At 43.0% G+C, this 27,800-nt stretch overlaps 3 protein-coding genes across 6 annotated transcripts in view; 1 reads left to right on the forward strand and 2 right to left on the reverse strand.

Moving 5' to 3' along the window:
* Window positions 1–11,314, reverse strand: part of LOC117967775 (dr1-associated corepressor-like) — a 12,881-nt gene extending 1,567 nt beyond the window's left edge. Inside the window, exons 1-7 of one of the 2 annotated variants that reach the window (XM_059012132.1) lie at window positions 11,209–11,314; window positions 7,298–7,370; window positions 5,073–5,166; window positions 3,840–3,962; window positions 3,510–3,600; window positions 2,515–2,621; window positions 1–1,628 (exon numbers count right to left, since the gene is read on the reverse strand). The exon at window positions 1–1,628 is cut by the window's left edge and continues 1,567 nt beyond it. In XM_059012132.1, the coding sequence (XP_058868115.1) occupies window positions 1,490–1,628; window positions 2,515–2,621; window positions 3,510–3,600; window positions 3,840–3,962; window positions 5,073–5,166; window positions 7,298–7,352 (609 nt within the window). In that variant the 5' untranslated portion in view covers window positions 7,353–7,370; window positions 11,209–11,314 and the 3' untranslated portion in view covers window positions 1–1,489. Of the gene's footprint in view, window positions 1,629–2,514; window positions 2,622–3,509; window positions 3,601–3,839; window positions 3,963–5,072; window positions 5,167–7,297; window positions 7,371–9,747; window positions 9,903–11,208 lie in introns of those variants that run through there. The other variant, XM_059012131.1, reaches the window with a different exon arrangement.
* Window positions 11,315–11,324: 10 nt separating this feature from the next.
* LOC117398587 (UPF0696 protein C11orf68 homolog) lies at window positions 11,325–14,400 on the forward strand. Its single transcript, XM_059012130.1, has one exon. It carries the CDS (start codon window positions 11,337–11,339, stop codon window positions 12,093–12,095), a length of 759 nt encoding a protein of 252 aa, XP_058868113.1. The 5' UTR covers window positions 11,325–11,336; the 3' UTR covers window positions 12,096–14,400.
* On the reverse strand, window positions 13,796–27,549 carry LOC117962714 (putative transcription factor p65 homolog). Of its 3 annotated transcripts, none has more exons than XM_059012128.1 (11): window positions 27,328–27,549; window positions 23,569–23,604; window positions 21,753–21,910; window positions 21,408–21,553; window positions 20,922–21,013; window positions 20,169–20,303; window positions 19,248–19,352; window positions 18,361–18,573; window positions 18,184–18,261; window positions 17,014–17,100; window positions 13,796–16,332 (listed from the first exon to the last, which is right to left on the reverse strand). In XM_059012128.1, the coding sequence occupies exons 1-11, from the start codon at window positions 27,332–27,334 to the stop codon at window positions 15,509–15,511; spliced, it is 1,881 nt and encodes a 626-aa protein (XP_058868111.1). In that variant the 5' UTR covers window positions 27,335–27,549; the 3' UTR covers window positions 13,796–15,508. The 3 variants fall into 3 exon arrangements, with proteins under 3 accessions (XP_058868111.1, XP_058868110.1, XP_058868112.1); XM_059012127.1 differs by having other exon boundaries at window positions 18,361–18,576; XM_059012129.1 differs by lacking the exon at window positions 23,569–23,604 and having other exon boundaries at window positions 18,361–18,576.
* Window positions 27,550–27,800: the final 251 nt, after the last annotated feature.

The following is a 27,800-nucleotide window of genomic DNA, read 5'->3' on the forward strand; positions in this document are numbered from 1 at the left end:
TTGTTTGTGTTGCTTTACTGCAGCGCCACTCACAGGAACGAAGCAGCACTGCAGCTTCAAAAGATATTTAAAAAAAATGAGTTTCTGTCAATAATATTTTTGTATTTAATGTGTTTTGTAGATAACAGGTTGTTAAATATCTTTACACCAGAGGCAGAAACCAAAATGTACCGGTAGGTACACTTCCCTCCCCCTCCACAGTGATCCTACATAAAAGCATTAGATATTTTATTTGGAATTGTTTGTCTGGGAGTCATTGAGTTTACCCGGTTTCTCGTTACAAATACATTTAGACAATCGGTTGTATTTTCTTTTGTCAAAACGTACAGGAGAAGGAAACAGTTTGAACAACGTGGACATTATCTCAGTACAGCTGAAGAGAGAGATCTCTAAAATGTATAACTTAAATTCATTAAAAACTCTTAATGTCTAAATCTCATCAGTTTGAGAAAACGCATCTCTCTTATGAACGTCACCGCCCTCCCGCTGAACCGCAGAGGTAAATAAAGAACAAAAACAAAACGCAAGACTATAAAATGTGTTTGCTTCTCATTTGTTTCAAAACGAACGTCAGAGATTGAGAAGGGAGAAGTTCTGGGCGCCTGAAATGGCAACGGAACAATACATTAGAAAAATACACTAAAACAAAAAACTCCTGCAGGTTTCCATTCTGTAGTTTCTGTGTGCTAGTGAGCAGCAATGCTGCCTGTGTCACCCAACACTGCTGCTAATCATTAATAACATGCATCTACAGCAATAACGGCCATAGCTACCGCTTCCATTGATTCCAGGACTGACTGAATTCAACCGAGTTTAAAACAGGCATCCTATGACACTTAAACCAGGGTGGAACGGCGTGACCACCGAGCCACCCAAGATGCAGGTTCGAGCCCACACCCTTGCACAGACATTGCAGTCTGGTGCTGCAACTATTAAGCTACTGCCCACCCTCATCATACCAAAAAAAAAAAAAAAGATCTTCTGCTGTAAAGACATTTTAGTCTTCTTTAAAAATACGACTCAATTAAGGTGATACAAACCAACTTGTCTGGTTTTTGGGATGACAAAAAGGTTTTTTTCTGCTGCATTAAAAAGAGCAAGGAGAGCACAGTGTGTACTGAGTGGGAACAAATAAGTAAGTAAGTCAGGTGGGATAGCACTGATGAAGACACCAGACAGATTTGGTTGAGTGTGTTGGATCAAGTAAGATAAAACAGACATATATAAAATATTACATAAATAACCATGTTGTTCCTTGTGCTTTAAAAGACAGAGGATTTAAAAAAGAAAAAAAAAAAAGAAAAAAAAATACAAAGTTCATAAAAAGCTGAACTCGGAATACGCAACCTGTTCTTGCTGTTGTGGTTGTGTCTTACAAAGAGCTGCATTTTGTATATTCCCCTCCCCCCCCCCCCCGTACACGCACACGCACACACACACACAATGCAGTAAAACTTAAAACTAAAAGTAAAAATTAAAAAGAGGGAGGCTAGGAGTCGTAGTCCTCATCATCGCTGCCCTCGTGGTGCCTGGGGGGCGGGGCCGGGGGCGGGGCTGGGGGCGTGGTCACCGGCACCCCCAGCACCGCCTGCATGGAGCCCATCTGCAGGTAGGGCGGCGCCGCAGAGCTGAAACAAGGAAGGAGGAGGTTTGAGCCAAACAGGAGTCCAAACCATCACTGCGTCCAGGACAGGGGTGGCCTAAGCTGATTCTTCCACTCCTGGTCTTTGTTCCAACCCTGTTCTAAATTGTTTTAGCAGTTAAGCTTCCATCCAGACTTGCTTCAACACCCCTGGACTAAACTACAAATCAGTTTATGTACATTTCACACTTTCTTTTTTCTAGCCCTTCATGCACACAGAAGTTACACCATTTGAGCAGAATGTTTTAACCCTCTGCGGTCCATTTATTCAGCGCGTCAGGTCCAATTTATTTTCACACGCGCAGTTTATTTTAGACTGTTTAAAATATATTTTTTTTCACAGTAAAACAGGTTTAAAAGGCACTATCAACAGGACACTCAGTACTCCATCCCCAGCCCCGCCCCACCCCTCGTTCACTGTATTTTTCACATACCTCTTCATAGTCGTACATACCGATAAATCATCTCCTGATCACTCGTTTTGTCACCAAACTCCTCAATAATGTGATCCGAGTCATTATTTTATTACTATAACATCTCAAAAAGCTCTGCAAATGTCTGTGATATTCTCTGAGAGCTGGATACAGAAGCAGCTATCTTGTTTGTGTATGTCTGTGTTATCTATGTGGTGTCGGGGCGATCTGTATTCATTCGATACGCCCCTTTTTTTCAGCTTCTCTCGGCTCCTATCGGTCTCACTCGGCCATTGAATGGTTTTGTCTGCTTTTTCCGGAGAAAAAAACGACTAGAGACCTGTTTTTTGCGTCTTTTTGATGATGTCGGACAGGGTCCAACATTCAACCGGAAAGGGAAAATTGCAATGTCGGACCAGGTCCGACACAGGACCGCAAAGGGTTAAGCAGGGATCTCACCTCTGAAACCTGGCTGCAGGGCGGGGGTTTGTACTGCTGGGCTGAGAAACCATCTCCTCCTCCTCTTCATCCTCCTCTCCTTCTGTCTCACTGTCTTCAGAGTCGTCCTGCGATCGGGGTGGAAAGACAGTGTGAGCTTGGAAAGAGGCAGGACCCTTTCAGCTGCGAGTTTATTAACAGATGAGCAACGTTACAGTGGCTTATTACTCACCGTTCAGTGTACTAGAGCCTTCACCACTCACTCTCTCTACAGGAAACCGAAACGAACCAACAGAGTGGACAAAATGCAGAATGCCACAAAACAACAGTTTTCTTTAACATGACCTTATATTTTACTGGTTGAGTTCGATGTTAAATTAATTGTTCCGCATACAGCTGCACAAACAACTCCTAGTAGTAAACCTACACATGTGGCTTATTCATGCTGTGATGAGAAGTGAGATCAGTTAACTAAGAGTAGAATTACTAGGGGTCTGATTGTTCAAACTCCTGGTCATTTCAATAATAGACTTCATTGAGGGGAGCTCTGAACCCCAGGACTGGGTGCAGCAACAGCAGCAGCAGCAGGGCTAGTGTGAGTTTCTAACCCTGCTCAAACTCCTGGCTCCTGATCATTTCAATATTAACAATAATAATACTAGACTTCATTGTGCAGGACTGGGTGCAGCAGCAGCAGCAGCAGCAGCAGCAGGGCTAGTGTGAGTTTCTAACCCTGCTCAAACTCCTGGCTCCTGATCATTTCAATATTAACAATAATAATACTAGACTACATTGAGGGGAGCTCTGAACCCCAGGACTGGGTGCAGCAGCAGCAGCAGCAGGGCTAGTGAGAGTTTCTAACCCTGCTCAAACTCCTGGCTCCTGATCATTTCAATATTAATAATAATAATAATACTAGACTTCATTGAGGGGAGCTCTGAACCCCAGGACTGGGTGCAGCAGCAGGGCTGGTGTGTTTCAAGCCCTGACACTGCAGTAGTGTGGCTCAGACCCACCTCCTGTTCGGACTCTGTCCCCGACTGCTTCTTATCTTTCCCTTTCATTCCCGCGCCTCCATTTTTCCGACCGGATCCCGGCTTTCTCCCTCTAAAAAGAAAAGGGGAGACAGGACACCCAAATGTACTTTCCGTCACATCAAAACACACTGGTAAAAGAGCTCAGTCAAGCTTTAAACCTACTTAAAAAATGAGCACTGTTCATTTGACTCTCAGAAATGTTACCTTATTAATAATCAGAATGTAAAAAAAACAAAAACATTGTTTTGTATGTTGAGATTTAACAAATGGCTCAGTTTCAAATCCGTCCCGGGGCAGTGGGAGACCCACCTGCGCGCCCCCCTCTCCCCCCTGTCAGTGGGGGGGTCCTCTCCATCTCCCTGCATGTCAGGCACAGCCGCTACCAGGTCCTTCAAGAAGTCAAACTGCTGCTCCAGCTCAATGCACTGCTTTCTGCAAGGCAACAAAACCAGCGCTTCAACAATACAAACACACGTGTATACAGCGCCCTTCACGCCACGGTAGAAGAAATGTCCCAATTGCATAGAAGTTCTATATATGACATACAAAAATAAATGCAGTACCCAAACACAGCAGAATCGACCCCTCCTACTCTGCACTGGACTTGCCTGACCTCAGCACCATGTTTTGACCCCTTCACTACTAATATGTCATTGTAGATATAAACTTGCTGTATTCCAAGTTCATGTTGTATTTTCATCGTACTATTGCACTTACTGTAAACTGCACTTGCTGTAAGCTTGCCCTGTAACACCTGTAAGTCACCTTGGATAAAGGCGTCTGCCAAATAAATAAATAAATAAATAAATAAATAAATAAATAAATAATACAAACAGGCCCTATATCCTAACAGGGGAAAAACAATCAACCAGAACATATACATATATTATTATTATTATTATTATTACTATTATTTATTTCTTAGCAGACACCCTTATCCAGGGCGACTTACAACTGTTACAAGATATCACATTATTTTTACATACAATTACCCATTTATACAGCTGGGTTTTTACTGGAGCAATCTAGGTAAAGTACCTTGCTCAAGGGTACAGCTGGGATTGAACCCACGACCCTCCGGTCAAGAGTCCGGAGCCCTAACCACTACTCCACACTGCTGCCCTGCATATATTAGCTCAAAGAGCCGGCTGCCCAACATTTCGATAAGTTGTATATATCTCTCAAAGGAGCAAATATTATACATTTATATATTAAATACCTGAATAGAAGGCGTAATTGGTTCAATGAAGTGACTCTGGCTGGTATGTTTGTAAACAGATACTTGGGCTAGAATGGCCCTTGTTGTGTAATCCTGACCCAAAGACTGCATATTGTATATGATAAGGGAGGATAGGATCAACAGAACACAGTAACGATGCATGCCAGGTGCCTCGGGCATCATCACTTCAATCACAGCGCCAGCACCGCAGCAGGGAACTACAGTGGCAACATGGCATCTCGGTCAATCGATGCAGGAGACAGAGCTGCACAATGCCAGTCTGTAACAAGCACACGGGCTCTCGAGTCTCGCCCGGTACTTACAGATGTGACGAGGTCATCGTTTTGGCGTTTCGGGATTGCGTCACGTGGCAGGCCTTGGTCAGGAGGGATTCGAGGAACAGTTCGAGGGCCCGAGCTGCAGAGGAAGTCAAGGAGGTTCGGGACTCGGGTTCGGCATTGCACTGCTCACAACCTAGTCGAGCTTCATGGTGCTATAACAGTGGTGCCTGGGTCAGTGATACTCTATTCCATCAACATCAGGGTCTAGTGCTATATATTAAAAAGACATTTCAGAGGGCTGGATCGCATCAATATCAGGGTCTAGTGCTGTATGTTATAAAGACATTTCAGAGGGCTGGATCGCATCAATATCAGGGTCTAGTGCTATATATTATAAAGACATTTCAGAGGGCTGGATCACATCAATATCAGGGTCTAGTGCTGTATATTATAAAGTCATTTCAGAGGGCTGGATCCCATCAATATCAGGGTCTAGTGCTATATATTATAAAGTCATTTCAGAGGGCTGTATCCCATCAATATCAGGGTCTAGTGCTATATATTATAAAGACATTTCAGAGGGCTGGATCGCATCAATATCAGGGTCTAGTGCTATATATTATAAAGACATTTCAGAGGGCTGGATCGCATCAATATCAGGGTCTAGTGCTATATATTATAGAGACATTTCAGAGGGCTGGATCGCATCAATATCAGGGTCTAGTGCTATATATTATAAAGACATTTCAGAGGGCTGGATCGCATCAATATCAGGGTCTAGTGCTGTATATTATAAAGACATTTCAGAGGGCTGGATCGCATCAATATCAGGGTCTAGTGCTGTATATTATAAAGACATTTCAGAGGGCTGGATCGCATCAATATCAGGGTCTAGTGCTATATATTATAAAGACATTTCAGAGGGCTGGATCGCATCAATATCAGGGTCTAGTGCTATATATTATAAAGACATTTCAGAGGGCTGGATCACATCAATATCAGGGTCTAGTGCTGTATATTATAAAGTCATTTCAGAGGGCTGGATCCCATCAATATCAGGGTCTAGTGCTATATATTATAAAGTCATTTCAGAGGGCTGTATCCCATCAATATCAGGGTCTAGTGCTATATATTATAAAGACATTTCAGAGGGCTGGATCGCATCAATATCAGGGTCTAGTGCTATATATTATAAAGACATTTCAGAGGGCTGGATCGCATCAATATCAGGGTCTAGTGCTATATATTATAGAGACATTTCAGAGGGCTGGATCGCATCAATATCAGGGTCTAGTGCTATATATTATAAAGACATTTCAGAGGGCTGGATCGCATCAATATCAGGGTCTAGTGCTGTATATTATAAAGACATTTCAGAGGGCTGGGTCGCATCACTATCAGGGTCTAGTGCTGTATATTATAAAGACATTTCAGAGGGCTGTATCACATCAATATCAGGGTCCAGTGCTATATATTATAAAGACATTTCAGAGGGCTGGATCGCATCAATATCAGGGTCTAGTGCTATATATTATAAAGACATTTCAGAGGGCTGGATCGCATCAATATCAGGGTCTAGTGCTATATATTATAAAGACATTTCAGAGGGCTGGATCGCATCAATATCCGGGTCTAGTGCTGTATATTATAAAGACATTTCAGAGGGCTGTGTCGCACAATATCAGGGTCTAGTGCTGTATATTATAAAGACATTTCAGAGGGCTGGATCGCATCAATATCAGGGTCTAGTGCTATATATTATAAAGACATATCCAACAGCTGTATGTAAATGCAAGTTTTGCTATAGCTAGAACTGCTATATATTAATATATGGTAATTACTGAAGCATTTATATATAAAGCACATGTATTAGGCGTTGAATAAGCATTGAATATACAAATCAATTCAGGGCAGCATCTACATTGATAAGCATGTTTGACAACAGCTGGAAGCATTAGAGCAAGGGTGTCACGCTCCAGTCCTCCGGGGGCTTCTGGGTTTCACTCAAGCTCTCAATTAACTTTATTGATTAAATTAATTGTTCAATTTTATCAAGGTCTTTTACAGTTGATGATTTGAAAAAAAAAATAATAATTTAAAAATGCACTTGATTCAAGGTAAACATTGTGAGGCCTGGAGAGAAGAGTGTCCAATTAATGAAATAATAATTTAGACCAATAACTCCCAACTCCCCCCTCCCTCTCCAGGAACGGAGTTTTGAGCCCTGGGTTAGACAAGCCCACGAGCACCCCGGGTTTGAAGGATACAGATAATGACAGGCACTGCCGCTGCAACTTTCCCAATCTCTTCATCCGTCTGCATGATCTTCTTTATACGAGCCTGAGAAAGAAGGGAAGAAGAAGCCACGCATCAGAGCTCATCCAACCCCTTCAAAACACACCATCATAAAGTCACCACGACAGAGGGAAGGAGACGCTTCTTCACTCAGAGAGTGGTGAGGGGATGGAATGGGTTACCTGGTCATGCTGTTGAGGCTGAATCACTGGGATCCTTTAAGACCCGACTTAAAGTTTTGAGATCAATCTGTTTTTTTAGGAACCGGACGAGCGCTGACAGGCTGAATGGCCTCCTCTCATTCAAAAATTGTCTTCTGAAATATTATTATTAAGTTTTTATTTCTTAGCAGACACCCTTATCCAGGGCGACTTACAATTGTTACAAGATATAAAAAAATAATAATAATGTGATATCTGTATAATGTGAAATAATGTGATATCTTGTAACAATTGTAAGTCACCGTGGATAAGGGCATCTGCTAAGGAATAAATAATTATATCACATTATTTTTACATACAATTACCCATTTATACAGTTGGGTTTTTACTGGAGCAGTCTAGGTAAAGTACCTTGCTCAAGGGTACAGCAGCAGTGTCCCCTACCAGGGATTGAACCCACGACCCTCCGGTCAAGAGTCCAGAGCCCTAACCACTACTCCACACTCTCTTCAAAATGACTCTCTGGTTATCGAGATAGCTCCTTTAGACAAGAAAGGCTACACAGCTTTGGTTTAGTGGGTGTTTCAAAGTGTTCGCTGTACCCAGCTCTCCGTGCCAAAAAAAACAGCACCACGCAGGCGAGAATCAATGAGCTCTCATCAGCTATAGATCAGCAGTCATAGAAGGATATGAATCTCACAGTGCCAGCTGCCAGCGCCACTAATAATCACTTAGGAATGAACAGTCTCTAGAGACTGACAGCAAACCAAGTCTGAAAGCAGGGCTCGCAATAAGACTCCCGTTGCACAGCAGTTTGATCCACTCCTCGTTTTACTACGAGTCTAGTAAGACGCATCTGAGCTTGTTACCGATACACACTGTGGCCAATCAAGCTTTGTGTTCAAAAACCTGGAACGAGTGAAGCTGCTGTGCAATAGGAGACTCATTGCCAGCCCTGTCAAAGTAACGGGTGCCATTGCTTCAATGATGTAACGCATAGACACAATATAAACATAACACTGCTACAGATCGTATAGCAGGAATAGGAAGCATCGCTTGAAAGTGAAAAGCAGACTGAGAAAAAAAGAGCACGACAGAGGAAGAACTGCCAACTAGAGAAGTCGCATGAAAGCATGACTTTGTTGTCACTTTTAGCCAATAACTGATCGTTGATTATTTCACTATCCTAGCAGGCAGGGAATCGTGTTAATTAAGAATTATTGTTTGCTAGTGGCTTAAATTTGTGCCTAAAGACTGAAACTGTGGCATCAGCCAGCTTTATCCATTTTTCTTGGGCATACATATTTATTATTATTATTAATTTCTTAGCAGACGTTACAATTGTTACAAGATATCACATTATTTTTACATACAATTACCCATTTATACAGTTGGGTTTTTACTGGAGCAATCTAGGTAAAGTACCTTGCTCAAGGGTACAGCAGCAGTGTCCCCCACCTGGGATTGAACCCATGACCCTCCAGTCAAGAGACCAGAGCCCTAACCACAGAACAGCAGTTGGGGGGTACATTTTTAATAGCAGTTTCACCTATTCCAGCAGTACAAGGCTCAGTGTATTTCGATAAGAAGCTCTGGAATGGATTACACCGCTGAGCAACGGGAGTCTTAGTCCATCGCCGAGTAAACACCGGAAAACGATGCATGGCGAACAATGAACAGTATGTGTGTGTGTGTATATATATATATATATATATACACACACATATATATATATATATATATATATATACACACACACACACATATATATACATATATAAAGATCCCCACTCTGCATGAATTAACCGCAAGTGAAAGCACGTTAATTGCTTGCGGTTTCTTGTCAAGCAGCTGCTGGTTTCAATTTCTCAACATCGCTTTTTGCTTTGTGTGAAATACATTTTTAGTGGCAGGCGGTAATTGCTTGATAGTACTGGAGAATTACTGAGGACTGTACGTGTTAAGAACAGTACGCGCCTTGCCAAACCGGTTTACATTCTTAAACACAAAATGTTTTGGTTTCAAATACAACTACACCTAATCTTTCTCTAAACTAAAAGGTAAAATAAAAAAGTTTCACGAAAGAGAGAGAGAGAGAGGAGTCCGCAGCAGCAGTGTCGGAACCCGGGAGCCGCTCAAATTGAGCCCGCGGCATCCGCTTGATCTGCAAGGCCGTAACCCCCATTCAGTTCAAAATACATTTTAAACAAAAACACCCGCCCATCTAACGCGTAAACGCGCGGCTTTTTAAGATTACTCACCGGAGGGAATCTGGCGTTATATTTCTTTTTTTTGCTCGGCATCTCGACTTTTTTTTCTTCTAAATAATGTCTCGTTTTTTTTTGTTTTGTTTTTTTCTCTCTCTCTCTCCCTTCTCAGAGCGAACCGGCAGCAGCGCCTCCCTGCGGGGAGTAACGGGGTTTCCGCTGGGTCTCACAGCCCGCCCGCCCGCTTCGAAAAAAAGCAGCTGCAGTCGGCGCAGGAAAACGAGAAAAAAGACGGGTTGGGTGCCGGGGATCACCTGACCGCACGGTATTTCACTTGTATTTAAAATATGTGCTTACCCTAGCCGCTTTCTTTATATATATATATATATATATATATATATATATATATATATATATATATATATATATATATATATATATATACTGCACAGTACTTGTTTAGTTTTGTCATAATTATACAGTGCATATGACATTGTTTAGCGTAGTTTGCCATTTTTTTTTCTTTAATATGCTTTACCTAATCTCCGTGAGCTTTATAATGCTTGCCTGTGCATTTAATGAAAGCTGAATTTTAATTTCTGCTCTACCGTTACATTGTTGGCATACACATTTTGATATATCAAATAATGTCAAAGGGGTTAATTTAACAACGTAAAATCACAGTCGTTAATGTATAATGACATATACAGTATAGTAAATGTATAGTCATAATTTTTAAATATTTGTGTTATGCCTAATGGAAATAGTAAAAATAATAAATCTAATTTCGTACCAGTAATTAAAAGGTTAAATACCCCTCTGTTGCCGCCTGCTGGTAGTTTGTGGAACAGCTTCCAAAAACTCATTTTGTGTTGAATGTCTGCGGCGTTCAGTGTGAATAAAGTTGTTTCAAAATAGTTACAGAGACCCGAGAGGCGAACATTCACTTAAAAATATAATTGTGTTAAATAAACATTAAAACAAACGTGAGTATGCGCTGAATATCCTTTTATATTCGACATAAAACGATAAAACAGGGACTGTTTTAGTTGGTGCACGTTTGACGTGTAAAGTTGCTAACGCCATTTATTTATTTATTTATTTATTTGATTTCATTTCCTAAGTAACAAACAACGTACAACCCAAACGACTGCTGTTTTACCGATGACGTACGAGCACAGGCCGCACATTTCGAAAACGCCATTATTTAATATTAAATACAGAGTTAAATACAGTTTATGTATTAAGCTCAATTGGGAGAATCTTGCTTCCTGCAATACAACAGTCTTTGCAATTTAACAATGCATCGCGAATAAGGAAGTTCCGTATTTGATTTCAGTCTGTATTTATTTTTGTCATGTTTTTTTTTTTTTTTTTAATGAACAATTCAACTATTAAACGATTGCAAAAACTAGGTATGGCGTTTATCGAGGTTGTCGAGTCCTCTCCAAAGCACTGTGCCGTTCCGGTGATAGCCTTCCCTCCCTTTACAAGCAGCTTCATTCACTGATTTACCGTCAGGGAAGTGAAGAAACGTCAGGGCTCTTGTTAACGTTTGTCTGTCTGTTTCTTCACTCACAGCCTTTCTGTAGCCAAGCGGGGTAGCAGCGTGGCCTCAGCTGGCTTATTAAGAATCAAAGCCCATGGAGTTGCACGGGGGAGAGAGAGAGGGAGAGGGAGAGCAGCGTCCGCCCGCTCCCTTATTAGCAGAGAGCTACGCTGCGGAGGCCATGGCGGCTGACATGGACCCCTGGGTGGTCTTTGACGCCAGAAAGACCCCCAGGGCCGAGTTCGAGAACTGGCTGGAGACGAACTTGCCGTCCCAGGTGCGCCGGTTCGGGGATCCGGAGAGGAACGTGGGCCCTGTTGGGTGGATCGCGGTGTATGGGCCACATTACATCCACAGCGAGGGCGACCTGGCAGCCCTGCAGCAGGACTGGGAGAGGCTGCAGGCCAGCGGGAGACCGGTGACCTTCGACACGGTCAAGGAGCTGGCCCTGAACAACGGCGTGCTGAGCGGGAAGTGGCTGATGTACCTGGACTCCGGGTTCAAGGTGGACCACGCCTGGGAGGGCATCGCCCGCGCCATCCTCGACGGCCACATCGCCGTGGCCAAGGTGAGCCCCCGCGGGCCCGACTCCTCGGACAGCAGGCACGTCATCTGCGTCTACAACCAGACCTTCACCGACCAGGAGGAGGTGGTGAGGCTGGATGCTGCCATCCGGGCTACGGGCATCAAGTGCCAGCTGTCCTACAAGCCTGACGTCTACACCTACCTGGGCATCTACCGCAAGAACCGCTGGAAGCTGTGCCCCACCATTTACGAGAGCCGGTTCGACCTGGAGCGCGTGCCCAGACGTTCTCTAATCACCAATAAAGTGACCAGCACTGAGGTCACTTAGCCCACATACTGTTAGGTACTGGGAGGAGTAAGGGTCACTTTCTGTCGATCTTGGTGCCAGCTCTTGTATTGCATTGCCGACAGGAGTGTGCTGATGCTGCCTTTAAAAAAAATATTCAATAAATCCAGTCATTAAACGCGTTGATTTGAAAATCAAGAAAAGGCATCAGTGAAATTGAAACCCTGCTGTTTTGTGATCCTCGTTGCAAAAATAAAGTTTGCATCATTTTTGATTTGTGGGACACACCTGTCCCTTAAAGGGTTAATCACGTTGATTGAAGCTAAACTGTTAAAACTATAAATGCTGGCTCAAGCCAGCTGTGGGACAGTGTTCAGAACAGTTCACAAAGCAATAACATGAGAAAACTGGAGGAAATGATGCGTGTGATCTTGTTCCTCTGATTCTGTGCCAGTACACATTGATTGATTTTAGGATGTTATCCGATAACACTTCAGCTTTCTATTCAGTGCCAGTACTGAAATGTATCCCTCTACATGTTATCAAATAAATCAAGTCATGTATCAAATAAATCAACCAATCACCGCTAACCCTGCAATGCCCATTTCTGTATCACACCTGACACAAGGCTTAGCCACCCCTCTCTATTAAAATAAATATATATATATATTTTTAAAATCAGCCTCACAAGCCAGAATTTTTCATATGCAGTACATTATGTGTTGACGGACAGGAGAAAAAAAATATATAAAAAGTGTTTTGTACAAGAAAAGTAATGTAGTTCTATAAATAAGCTTTTAAATAATAGCTTTTGATGTTTCGATAATGCTCGGGCACGACAGGGTGAAGGAAATCTGATCTGATCCAGATGTGTACAGATGTCAGAGTAGCGGTTAGGGCTCTGGACTCTTGACCGGAGGGTCGTGGGTTCAATCCAGGTGGGGGACACTGTTGCTGTATTATTATTTATTTCTTAGCAGACGCCCTTATCCAGGGCGACTTACAATTGTTACAAGATATCACATTATTTTTACATACAATTACCAATTTATACAGTTGGGTTTTTACTGAAGCAATCTAGGTAAAGTACCTTGTTCAAGGGTACAGCAGCAGTGTCCCCCCCACCTGGGATTGAACCCACGACCCTCCGATCAAGAGTCCAGAGCCCTAACCACTACTCCACACTGCTGCCCTTGAGCAAGGTACTTTACCTAGATTGCTCCAGTAAAAACCCAACTGTATAAATGGGTAATTGTATGTTAAAAATAATGTGATATCTTGTAACAATTGTAAGTCGCCCTGGATAAGGGCATCTGCTAAGAAAGAAATAATAATAATATATATTCCTTATTTTTTGTGATTCACAATCAGTTCATTTGATGAATACAGGGTCTCTAACTACAAGAGACATCCTTATCTGTATTTGGTCTTGAGCTGCCAGAACTACATGCAATCTCATAATCCTAAGAGACATCCTACACCCAACAAAATGACTTCTATACAAGCCACTGCATGTGGGGAGACACAGGGGGGTCCTATATGAAGGCACAACTGTTAACATTGGCTGTGTCTCTGTGATTGTGTGAAATGTCTTTAAGCGAACAGAAGGAACGCATTCAGATTGCTGTGTGGTGCAGCGAGTCACAGGATGTGGCAATGCGATTTAACACAGAACATCCTAATCGGTGTAATGTATCACAACGTCACATTGAAGAGAGAGGAAAAAAAAAAAAAGACACAGATCATTTGTTAATATAATATTAATACTTATAATGTATACAAAACAAAGATACACATAAATGCATACATGTCATATCCAAAACCACAGCCCACTGTTACACTCTTTTTACAAACTCTAATATTACATAATTTTATCATTACTTCATTCATTAGAGAGACTGCCTGGCAGGTGCTACTGTACATTGATGGGTTGCTACAGGGATGGAAGCAAGTCTCCCATTGCATAGCAGCTGGATCCATTCCTGGTTTTACTGGGAGCTTAACAATAGTAAGACACACCTGAGCTTGTTACCTACACACACACTGCGGCAAATCAAGCTGTTAAAACCTGGAATGGGTGAAACTGCTGTGCAACAGGAGTTATTGCAAAAACGAGTGGCTGGAGCCGTAAATTGAATAAGTGATTAAATGATTAAAATTAGGCTCCAGCCTGTATAAAAAGGGCGATCACAGGTGTTAGTTTAGATTTAGTGGTGAGAATTAATGCTGGTGTTAGTGCGTGCAGGTATGTGTGCTGTTTAAATGTATATAGATCATTATTGTTGGTGTGTAAGGGAGTTTTCTAAAACCGTGTTTATTATGTGAAAGCAGCAGCTCAGTCTACAACCGTGGTATTAAAAAAATATATATTCTTGTAGTTAACCTGTTTGTATGTTATTTTATAATGAAAGTGCGCAAAAGCGCGTTAAACCTTGCAAGCTCTCTCTCTGGGTCTCCTTCCTGCCATTCAGAAGTCTTGGCTGTGATGCTACCCAGTCACACCATCCCTGCTTTAATAACTTGTCTATGCTGACATGGCAGGTGTAGCTATCTCAGTGCCCGATTCAGACTGCACGTACAAGGTCTGGACAAAACGTCTGTCTTCACATGCCAAGACGCTGGGACACAGCCAGGACGGCATACACTGTTCACATCGTAGAAGGAGACAGTGAATGGGATGAGGACAGGCACTTCGAGTTCTCCAGACAAGCTCAAAGCCAAAGCAGGATTCTGAGAACTCAATATTAAAATACCACTTTACCTGACCTATCTAGTTGGCAGCACGGTTTTAAAAACTAGAGGTCCTCGGGGGTTTCCGAATGGAATTGGAATCGATATTTTAAAGACGCACTCGATTGAGATTGTTCAGCTGCTTTCGTTTGAAGACTCAATTTCTGATGTGTTGGCAATGGGTTAAAAGGAAATGGGAAGTGGGAATTGATCTGAAAAACAGGAACTGACTGCTGGCCCTGAAGGTGCTTACCGTCCTGCAATCCTGACAGCGATTACTGAAGCAACTCCTGGCTTCTAAAATCACAAACTGTTGCAATGAAACGAATAGAAAGACTGAGCTTTGCATGGGTTTCCAGGTCTTGACTACCCTTATAAACGCTTACCACAGTATTTTGGCTCTCTTTACAGTAGTCTACCCTCGTTTGTCATGTCTACCAGAATCCTTTACCACACCTTGCTATTCTTTCCCATGTGCTTGATCACACTTTGCTATTCTTTTATCATGGGGAAACATTTATAAGGGTTAGTTTGCCATGCTTTACCATACCTCTGTGCTTTCCAATGCTTCTGCTGTGCTTTTACCATGGGAAACATTTATGAAGGTTAGATTCTAACAGAGCTCAGCAGTGTTACTGAACTCCCTCTCGGAGGCGCCCCTATGAAGAACCAACAGCAGATGCCTTTAAATTTTAAAAAGCAGGTCCCCAGTATGGCTGTGTTTTTTAAACAGACGGCTGTCCGTCCAGATTGGGCCAGTTCTGGTCCAGAATGGACATCAAGCGGTCATCGTCGTCCATGGAGTTGTAAATCTCATTGCCGGCGGTCGCGTTCGTGAAGAAGGCCCCCAGGCCCGCCTCGTCGTCATCGCCGCTGTTTATCAAGCTCAGGATGCTCCTGGGGTAGCTCATCATGGTGTGACCGTGGCCCTGCGCAGGGAGGGAGGGCTGTTGGTGTCGTTCCCCACCACTGGCAGCCTCCCCTAGGGCTTGGTTCAGCTCCCCGGGCCCCTGGGAGTCTATAAGCAGCTTCTGGAAGTCCTCGGTCTCGATGCCTTCCAGGTTGATGGAAGTCTGGTCAACGGTGATGCTGTCGAACTCCATCCCACCGATGCTGGAGATGGCTGGGGACTCGAAATCCAAGGCGGGGTCGTGCTTGCCTTGGGTGCCCCCTGCGTTCTGGGGCTCCTGGCTCTGGAGACTGGCCCACTGGGTGTCGAACAGATCGGAGATGTTGACTGTAGGGTACTCCGTTCCGGGTAACCCCGGGAGGTTTTGCACTGGGAGGCTGGCTTGGGGCTGCTGATTGGAAGTTGCGAAGACTTGGGCTACGGTCGTGTGCTGGCCTGGGCAGGGGTTGAAGTGGTTTCTGCTGAACTGCTGATGCTGGAGGGGGTTGTGCTGCTTCTCCTGCTGTTGGTTGAGCCTGAACTGCGATGAGAAGTCCATGGAAGCGGGGAAGGAAGGCTGGCTGAAGAGGTTCATGGGTTTGCCCATTGAGGGCAGGGTGGAGGCTGGTGCAGGTGGTCTCGCAGGAACTACGGGAGTCACTGCATGGGAGAAAAAAAAGGTTCATTAAAAAACGTGTCCGACACAGTTTATGAATCGTGTTCATCGCCAGCTGTGGATATCATAAAGAAATGAATGTAATTTTTCAGTAATTTATATATATATATATATATTATATATATATATATATATATATATATATATATATATATATATATATATATAGTTATGGCAGGAGTGCGGAGTAGTGGCTCTGGACTCTTGACCGGAAGGTCGTGGGTTCAATCCCAGGTGGGGGACACTGCTGCTGTACCCTTGAGCAAGGTACTTTACTTAGACTGCTCCAGTAAAAACCCAACTGTATAAATGGGTAATTGTATGTAAAAATGTGTTATCTTGTAACAATTGTATAAGGGTGTCTGCTAAGAAATAAATAATAATAAATATTATATTATATTATATTATATTATATTATATATATATATATATATATATATATATATATATATATATATATATATATATATATATATATATAGTGCTTAAGACAACTTGAACTGTATTTTACCTGGCTGTTTTTGGCATTTTATCTCTTTCAATAAAAATAAGAGTTCATTGACAGACTGGAGGAAAAAATTGCCCAATGTGTAATCTATGAACCACCATTTTGCTTCATCTATTCCTCCACTAGAGCAAAACTCAAGACCCCATTGTCCGCTTACCAGGCTGGCTCATGCTGGCTTGTGATCTGGTCAGGTCTGCGTTCCTTCTGCTTGTGGCTAAAGGCCTTTGAGACATTACAGAGGCTCCTAGTGAAGAACGACAAGTTAGAACTGCAGACTAATTCAGCTTCTATCCAAAGCGACTTACAGAGACTAGGGGGGTGGGGGGTAAACTATGCTTCATCAACAACTGCTGCTGCTGCTGCAGAGTCACTTCCAATATTTAACATCATGTAATCAAAGAAACTACAACATGATATTGCAAGTCTAGCGGAAGCCATAATAGTAGAAGTATTTCATGTTAGATTTCGAAAATGTCACTTTCAGTTAACTACAAAGCGGAGTGCGATTCAATATGTTAACGTAACATTATTCAGCAGGTTTCATTCGATTTTATGAAGAAAAATTGTTTTATTCTATATGGTGATGCTAAACTTTTGGCCAGAGCTGTAGAAACAGGCAAACCAACGTGTTCACTACACACACAGCCGCTCGCTATTTTAATAGTCGAAACAGCGTCGCATCCGAATACCACCGCTCTGTGACTGTTGAAAACATATTAAACACATACAGGTTTGGCCAAACATTTTGCATTACCCTATAGAACAAATTTTATATTGTCACATCAGCATATTGAATTACACACCGCTTTGTCGTTTTTCCATATGCTTCACGACAGTGGCGATTTGTCATAAGAGGCTTTGGAGGCTAAGCCTACCTGTGGTTTTGTAAAAGTAAAAAAATAAGCTTATCTTACATCATGTTTTCCACAGGTCTACTGTACTGCTATTGGCTAACATGCAGCCTCAAAATGGGTGGGATGCACCCGCAGTCACCTGCTGTCTGTCAAGTTTTACTGTATTTGTATTGGCTACACGATGCAATCTTGCAGCTGGCCTCTACCACTCATAACTAGATTTAATCTTGATGTGTCTGTTACCAGGCAGGTTATGAGTGTAGCTACTCCCCACTTAAAGTCAACCAAAAGTGACATTTTGAAATCCGACATGAAATACTACTACTATTATGGTTTCCGGTAAACTTTTTTTTGCAATTATCAATTTCTAGTTTGTTTGATTGCAATAACACTTTTAAAATGACATTAGTTTTATAGTTCAATCCTAAAATTGTAGGCGATACAAAACTTTGCTGTATATAAGCCATACCTACCGGGGAAGCTGGCGTTCAGCACGAAATTATTAAAGGCGTTTTGAGTCCTCTTTCTCTTCTCTTTCACCATGTACTGATCTGCTCAGAGGGAAAACAAAAAACGACGTATAAAGATTTAAACAGATTCAAATTCAGAAACGGCTGCACTTGCTTGGACAGTCGCAGTAAGTGAATAACCTGTGTCGTCCGGCAGGTACTGGAAGTCCATCGCCTCGCTGACCTCCTTGTCGGACGGCCGGCGGAGCTGCATCTTCACCTTGACCGGCTCGCTCAGAGCGGTGCTGCTGTAGGGGGGCGTGCGGAAGACGATGGCCACCTGGCGATGCACGTCAGCCTGGGAGAAATGACCCTTCCCCTCCCAGGAGTCTCGGAAGAACCGCACTTCGATGTCTTCTGGCAAAGAAGCAAACCCAGAAAAATGTCAGTTCGGCTGGATTTTCAGAGTATTTTACAGCACTGGGGGAATCCACCTGGATCGCATCAGCTGTTTTAGTGGAGTCCCCGGATAACCACGCATGGAGGGTTGATGCAATACAGGGTGATTCTCTCTCCCCCCCCCAGTGCTGTAAAATGCTCTAAAAATATGGCTTTGGATATAGCTTGATCAAATCTAGCCTTTATGTATTAAAATCTGAAAATCTTACCCTAAAAAGTATGTTTTTAATATGATTTAAACGTTGCAGAACTAATGTTGCGATTCCCGATCGTAGGTTTTGATTCATTGTTTTTTGTGTATATAGTGGGTCTAGTCCATTGATCTAAACTTGATCTAAATATGTGAGCTCCACTCGTAATAACACTTCAGTCACTGCTTATTGAACTCATGTTGCTTCATAAAGTTGAATGAGACCTGCTGAATAATGTTACGTTAACATATTGAATTACATACTGCTTCATAGCAAAACCGTGCACTCTGATTGGTTGAAAGATCCTCAACAGTCTCTAATCTGTTCTGCTTTGACAATGACATTATATTATTAAGCATCAGTACCAGAGTGCAGTGCATTTCCCGGATCACTAGATGGCGCTTGCTCTTACACTTTGTCCCTGCTTGCTCACCGTACCTTTCTGGACTTTATCACACAGCAGGAAGATCTCGTCTCCGCCTTTGCAGCTCCCTGAGTTTTTATTCACTCTGCAAATCTTCAGCTCTGCAGTGTTAGGGGCACCTAGAGACAAACACAGCCGTCACGATGACATCATTCAAGCAGAGCCACTGCGATGACACCATTCAAACACAGCCGTCACGATGACATCATTCAAGCAGAGCCACTGCGATGACATCATTCAAACACAGCCGTCACGATGACATCATTCAAGCAGAGCCACTGCGATAACATCATTCAAACACAGCCGTCACGATGACATCATTCAAGCAGAGCCACTGCGATGACATCATTCAAACACAGCCGTCACGATGACATCACTCACACAGCCGTCACGATGACATAATTCAAACCGAGCCACTGCGATGACATCATTCAAACACAGCCGTCACGATGACATCACTCAAACACAGCAATCGCGATGACATCATTCAAGCAGAGCCGTCACGATTAAATCATTCAAGCAGAGCCACTGCGTTGACATCGCTCAAGCAGAGCCGTCACGATGACATCATTCAAGCCGAGCCATTGCGATGACATCACTCAAAGCAGTCACGATGACATCATTCAAACAGAGCCATTGCGATGACATCACTCAAACACAGCGGTTACGATGACATAATTTAAGTTCTGAGAAGCACCTTCAATTTTTAGAATTAAACAGTTTTCAAATGATGAACCGTATAAAAAATAACGTTAAAACACGGCGAGACAAAGGAGGGCATGCAGCTACCGACACCAACAATACAGCACGACCCCTCCCCCTCCCCTCCACAAGCAGAGGAGAACTTGAAGCATATCTGGGAGCTGCTGTGTTCTCATACACTGGCACGCTGCTGTGTTTGCTAATGCAGGGGGCTGGCTGGGCAGCGTACTCACGGTTGTCATAGATAGGCTGGGAGACTACAGGGTCCAGTCTGTGGAGTTCTCCATTGGGCAGGGTGATATAGACCTGGAAACAAAGCCGAACAGCATTCAGGTCGTAATCCTCATTCCTCATCTCATCTTCCGGGACTGCAAGAGAACACATTTCAAATGGATTTACTTAACCCTGGAGAGGCACAGCGATTGCTTCCTTTCTGATACAGGAATCACAACACTGCAATAAATTAACTCACTGTAAAAAATCTCAAAATGCAGAAAGAAACCCGTGTTCTAGCAAAGCTCTAGTTTCGATTTAAAACATGCCACCGGGTACTATAGGTCAAAGGAAGTTCTCAGTTTCTATGCCTTATTCTCCGGTTATCTGTTACACTTCCTAGGTGTCTTCTGGGTTGATGGGTGAAAGGGTGTCAACTTGGGGAAGCAGCTGGTTGGTTAATGACAAGAAGCCTTTGAAGGGAGTGGGGACAACGTCACCCAAACCAAGGAAGTACGACTTTCACCGAAAGCACAGCTTGAGCCAGCTGAGACTTCTTTAACCAAGGGGGATAGCATGTGTTTCTTTCAAAACTGCACATCTGAGACCTCTAAAACACATGGGATTCTTCCTCTAAAAACAAAGAGGATTTGCACACTATCAAGGACTAAAATTACAAACGCTGAAAAGCTTCTCTGGTCACAGCACGAGCGTCGAGGCGTGCGTTTGAATCGTTCTGATGGAAGGCTGTTCTGATTTTGAAGAACACATACTGTTGAAGGGGTTGTTTTGGCTCCTTATCCTGCTGTTGAGGGCCTCTGATACATCCTTCTTCTTCACACACTGAATCCCCAGGTTCTGAAAACTGCAACGAGAGGCACCACCACTTAATATCGCTTGGGGGGGGGGGGGCTGCCTGGCGCCCCCGGCAACGGCTGCCCACGGCAACAAAACAAGGTTAGCGGCAGTTTAAAACAGAACACAATCCCCCAGTGACCTTTGACACATGACAAGTTCTACATTAAAAACAGTTTGACCACCACAAGTTCTATATTAAACACTCATAGTGACATACTAGCGTGTTATTGATTGCTGTTCAATAATTGCGTAAATAATAGGAAACCAGGGAATGCATGTTTTGCGTTGGGTAACTAACACGTTTTATTCCATTTAAATGAACTTCAAATTCCTCAAAAGGTCACTGGTGGGAGTTTGGGCACCCCCCTTATGAAAGAGGCGCTCGGCTGGTCTCGGGGTACCTGTGTATGCGTCTGTCCTGCAGGTCAGCTTCGTAGTAGCCCTCTTTGCAGTCCTTTCCCACCAGCTCGTGGGGGTGGGGTTTGTAAGGGGGGGTCTTAGTCACCAAAGAGATCCGCACTCGAACCGGCCCGGAATAGTGATGAATCTGAAACGCAGAGAGGCATGGGTAAAAGACTATTAAAAATCCCAGCACACCGCTGTAATCACACACCTACAAAGACATATTATCAGTGCACTAGTGCAAGGACAGCGCGTTAGCTGAGGATCTGAAGAGGTGCTGGGGTCCTGTGCAGAGCAGGAGGGGCGCAGCGTAAGCAGGGGGGAGGTCTTGCGGAGGCAGGTACCTTGATGGCAGGGTGTGTTTTGGTGGTGTCGCTGCTCTTCTCTCCAGGGATGCTCCCGGCGGATCTGCCCTCACACTTGTATCGGAAGCGCATGCCTCTCTGTTTGGGCTGCTCGATGACCTCCACGTACGGAGAGCTGGACAGCCCTGCCGGCATTCCTGTAATAAGCACGCCGAGTCAATCGCAACAAGAACAAGACTGCAGAGCTCTCCTACAGGAGCTTAAAGCACAAGTCCTAAATCAGACCCCTGGAGACTACAGGCAGCGGCCTCGATACTGCACATAGTGGTCTCGATACTGCACACAGGGGCCTCGATACTGCACACCGCGGCCTCGATACTGCACACAGGGGTCTCGATACTGCACACCGCGGCCTCGATACTGCACACAGGGGCCTCGATACTGCACACAGCGGCCTCGATACTGCGCACAGGGGCCTCGATACTGCACACAGGGGCCTCGATACTGCACACAGGGGCCTCGATACTGCGCACAGCGGCCTCGATACTGCGCACAGGGGCCTCGATACTGCACACCGCGGCCTCGATACTGCACACCGCGGCCTCGATACTGCACACAGCGGCCTCGATACTGCACACAGCGGCCTCGATACTGCACACAGGGGCCTCGATACTGCACACAGGGGCCTCGATACTGCACACAGGGGCCTCGATACTGCACACAGGGGCCTCGATACTGCTGGTGATTTTACATTGTAATCAAGATTGTGAAGAAGTGTGACGTGGTCTTTGTACTGAGGTTAAAGGTTTTACTGTCATCATTTTATAATGAATAACAACATGTTGCTTTCATTTTCAAAAAACTGTTCTGTAGTACAATGGTGTGCAATGCATTTCTACCCAATTTAGATAGATTAGAGATAGATAGATAGAGATTAGATAGAGATAGAGAGAGAGAGAGAGATAGATAGATAAATTAGAGATAGAGAGAGAGAGAGAGATAGAGAGATTAGAGAGATAGACAGAGAGATAGAGAGATAGATAGATAATCATTTACATATACTTCATATATCAGAAAAAAAAATAAAAAAATATTTGCGAAAGCACCAATCATAGCTTTTAGAAGGGATGCAAATTTGGCTGACATATTAGTCCACAGTAAACATAAAGGGATCGTAGATACATTAAGGGACATTGAAACCTGTAAAATGCGTATGTAAAGTGTGCAGATATATTGGTAAAGATATAAGTGAAATCACAAATAAAGAAAATATTCAGTCTTACAAAAATCGGTCATGCAAGGATAGCAACGTTGTATGTGGTATATTTTGCATAGATTGTAATAAAATATAATATGTAGGAGAGACAGGTGCATCATTATATAGAAGAATACAGAACCACTCATCAAATATAAGAAATAAAAAAGAAAATGAATCAATAGTTTACAGGGAAAAGACACACCATGGATGACAAAGTTTGTGGTTTAGAAAAAAATTAATTGGATGATGTACAGCATAGAAGAATGAAAGAAAATAAATGGATAAATAGACGAGACACCATCACGCCTGAAGGCTTAAATAGAAAGGAACAGTAGATTGTTACATCGTTAGTTATGACATCACAAAGACATTAGAGTCAGACAAATAAACGTGTGGTTACCATGGCATCGAAAGCCTATTAATAGAGAGAGAGAGAGAGAGAGAGAGAGAGAGACACACACACACACACTATCTAGATTGATGTCTATATATCTGTATCTATAAAATAACGACACTCTGAGACGTGTTCAAATCAATATTAAGGTGAAATCATTTTATTTTTAGTTTACTTTCACCGCTGACCCTCAAGTCTCTTACCTTGATTCAGAACAGGATGGGAATCCCAAACGAAGACTGCGAACAGAAAGAATGACATTCTTAAGTGTGCTTCGTGTCCTAAACGTCTAAACTGTACGACTGAACTCACTGAAGCATTTAAAAAACACATTGTGAATGCTGATCACCGCGCCAGAAGCTATCCGAAAAAACAACGACTGCAATATTACTGGGAATGACCTGACAACGCTATGGAATAGACCATGAATAAAAATAAAAAAAAGAACAGCTATATCTGACACCCACATTTCTGATTAAGTTTTTTATTTTTTGCATCACATTTTGTTATTGTTAAGAGAAAGAAAGAAATCGTTATATAGGTCTCAAAAGTCCGTTTTTGAAGAAAACAACAAAACAGTTAAATAAACATTTGGTGCTACACTAGGTTAAAGAAATTATTATTATTATTTATTTCTTAGCAGACGCCCTTATCCAGGGCGACTTACAATTGTTACAAGATATCACATTATTTTTACATACAATTACCCATTTATACAGTTGGGTTTTTACTGGAGCAATCTAGGTAAAGTACCTTGCTCAAGGGTACAGCAGCAGTGACCCCCCACCTGGGATTGAACCCACGACCCTCCGGTCAAGAGTCCAGAGCCCTAACCGCTACTCCACACTGCTGCCCTATAATCTCCTAAGATGAAGGCATACAAACTTTCTTTGACCTAAAGTAGATAATCAATTGAAACTTGCTATCGTTTCCTTCTGCACATTTGAGATCTGTATCAACAGAGATGAAAACAAGACTCCTGTTCAATAGCAGTTTCACCCGTTCCAGGTTTTACTACCAGCTTGATCAGCCACAGCGTGTACAGGCAACAAGCTCAGGTGTGAAACCAGGTATGGATCACGCTGCTATGCATCAGGAGTCCTGCTTCCGTCCCTGATCAATTTGCAAAACACGTACGAATGGATCTATTTTGTTGCACTGTAATTCTCAGGACAGGAATGGCTTAACTGTTATGCGGTACAAGCGAGCATGCAAACATTGGACTTCTAAATTGAAGAACTAGCGAATCTGGAAGTGCAGCATTTTTATTTTTCATGGCGGTTTTCACACGCAGCTCAAAAGGAAGAAGGTTCAGCCTGAGCTACAGCATGTGTGACCACAGACTGTGCAGCAGGCAGTGTGATCTGCTGTACAGTGGATGAAATACTCTGCAGAAAACCACTACAGTCTGTAACATGCAGGGCACAGTACGGAGCTTAAAAGTGATCCGAGCTTAAAAAAATCTTAGCAGCTGTGCACTTTCGTTTGTTATAAAAGGTCTTCAATGTGCAGGGCCAGGAAATTCAATACAGTCTTATATAGGGAACTCAGTGCTGTACTGGGGATCTGAGAGCCAGCTAATTCAATACAGTCTAGTATAGAGAACTCAGTGCTGTACTGGGGATCTGAGAGCCAGCTAATTCAATACAGTCTAGTATAGAGAACTCAGTGCTGTACTGGGGATCTGAGAACCAGCTAATTCAATACAGTCTAGTATAGAGAACTCAGTGCTGTACTGGGGATCTGAGAGCCAGCTAATTCAATACAGTCTAGTATAGAGAACTCAGTGCTGTACTGGGGATCTGAGAGCCAGCTAATTCAATACAGTCTAGTATAGAGAACTCAGTACTGGGGATCTGAGAGCCAGCTAATTCAATACAGTCTAGTATAGAGAACTCAGTACTGGGGATCTGAGAGCCAGCTAATTCAATACAGTCTAGTATAGAGAACTCAGTACTGGGGATCTGAGAGCCAGCTAATTCAATACAGTCTAGTATAGAGAACTCAGTGCTGTACTGGGGATCTGAGAGCCAGCTAATTCAATACAGTCTGGTATAGAGAACTCAGTACTGTACTGGGGAACTGAGAGCCAGCTAATTCAATACAGTCTAGTACAGAGAACTCAGTACTGGGGATCTGAGAGCCAGCTAATTCAATACAGTCTAGTATAGAGAACTCAGTGCTGTACTGAGGATCTGAGAGCCAGATAATTCAATACAGTCTAGTGTAGAGAACTCAGTGCTGTACTGGGGATCTGAGAGCCAGCTAATTCAATACAGTCTAGTATAGAGAACTCAGTGCTGTACTGGAGATCTGAGAGCCAGCTAATTCAATACAGTCTAGTATAGAGAACTCAATATTTAGGTTAGCGTGTTTTCTTTACATCCTACAGCAGTTGAAGACTCTTGTGTGACTAATTTTTACCTGATTCCATGGAAGATTCAAAACGAGGTCAAAGGGCTTTCTACCCGCTCAGCAGAAGCACTCGGAAAAAAAACTCCCAGCGTGACTCACAGAAACGTTCCTACACCCTAACAAACACATCACCTCCTGCAACAGCACCACAGACTGCCTGTGTGCAGACTGCAATTACTGTATCACACACGGACTCCTGTTGCACAGCAGTGTCACCCAGTCCAGGTTTTAACAGGAGCTTGATCAGCCCCAGCGTGTATAGGAAACAAGCTCAGGTGTGTCTTATTAAAAACTCATAGTAAAACCAGGAATGGATCAGACCGTTGTGCAACGGGACTCAAGTAATGACTGTCTGCTTGTCAGGAACTTCAACTGAAACTAAAAACCACCGAAACTTAAAAATGGAAAGTAAAATAAACCCACTGTTTGATTGTATTGCAAGGCGGGGAGGGGAGAGAGGGATAGTGATATATAATATAATATAGGGAGAGGGGATTCTGTTTAATATAGAGGGAGGCAGGGATTCTGTTTAGAGAGAGGGAGTTATTCACTATAGAGGGAGGAGGGAGACGGTTCAGTATTAAAAGATAACGTTAATGCTACAGGGGGATGTGTTTGTCTCTGTCTGTATATATTTTAGTTGTTTATGACGTATGTTCTTTGGCAACACAATACTGTTTATTGTCATGCAAATACAGCCAATTTGAATTGAGCGACGCTGCGTTTGTGCATAGATTCACAAACGGTCACATTAAAGTTGGTTTGAAACGTTTAGCGTGATATTGCTTGCGAACATCAAATGCATATCAATCTTCACACCAAGTTTAGCACGGTTCTGGGGAGACCATTTTGAAAAATATAATCTTAAAAAACACGGGTGAACGCATTTTATAAACACGTAACGGGCGCGCTTCGCCGGCGTTGCGCTGTCAAGTGAAGTGACGCGATTACATCGATTAAAAACAACTAATCGCGTAATTAATTTGAGAATAAATATGCTACACCTGCAGTAGGCGGACAAGAGTACTCTATTTACACTGCAAATAATGATTGTAGTGGTACGGTAAGTATAGCAATCGATAAAAAAAATATGCAGACCAAAACTTTATTATTTTTTAAGATAGTGGGAGGGAGTCTACACCGGGAACGTAGGAAAACAACACGCGGAACAAGTTGCCACGGGAAACCGAATTCACGTCAACGATATTAATATTAAAACGCAGCATATGAGCAAAATGTAAACAGAAAACTATTCGGTTATCATTGCAAGGCAGAAATGTTCATTATGAGAGCACCAGCAATGAAACGCGACGTCAGACGGGCCTTGCTTTAGCATATTAAGTTTAGTTTGCTGTCGCGCACATACATTATGAATCCCAAACGCTTTATTACAGATCGGATTTTAAAAACTGCATCCCCCCCCCCCCCCCTGTTAAAAATAGATGCCCGATTGCAACATCAGTTCTTTTTTTTTTTCCACACAAATACGTGCAGCAAGTCCATTTGCAAACTGGGGCTTTTCCCAAAAAAATAATAGGTTTGCTTACCGTCCATTTCCTCCTCTCCAAGATACGCCTCGCCTAGATTGTTTTTTTTTTTATGTCTGTCGATCCAAGTATGGGGATTTCAGAGTTTAAGTTGTTTTTTTTATTATTAATATTGTTATTATTGTTTTTTTTTTTAAGATTTCTGACCCCAGCCCTGCCCTCCTACCTACACTTAGTTTCAGAGCGACTCGACTCACACGCGGAAATACCCCCGTGACGTCATTTATGGGAAGTCTAATATATGACGGGCGGCGGCACCGTGCTGAGAGCCAAAAAATCAAGACAAACAGGGAGAAGTCGGCGTTAACCTAATAATAAAATCAAATGAATGGGATTCTGCAAACAGTGGGCGTCAAAAATCAAATCGTAGACGCAGAACGGCTTTTGGGGTGAGGGGTGGGGGGGTTAATTTTCATTATGTTTGAATCATCTTTGGCGTTTGCAAACGCATCTAAACGCTCCTGTGTCAGCTA

The sequence above is a fragment of the Acipenser ruthenus genome, chromosome 43 (genome assembly GCF_902713425.1).
Source record: "Acipenser ruthenus chromosome 43, fAciRut3.2 maternal haplotype, whole genome shotgun sequence".
Classification (NCBI taxonomy): domain Eukaryota; kingdom Metazoa; phylum Chordata; class Actinopteri; order Acipenseriformes; family Acipenseridae; genus Acipenser; species Acipenser ruthenus.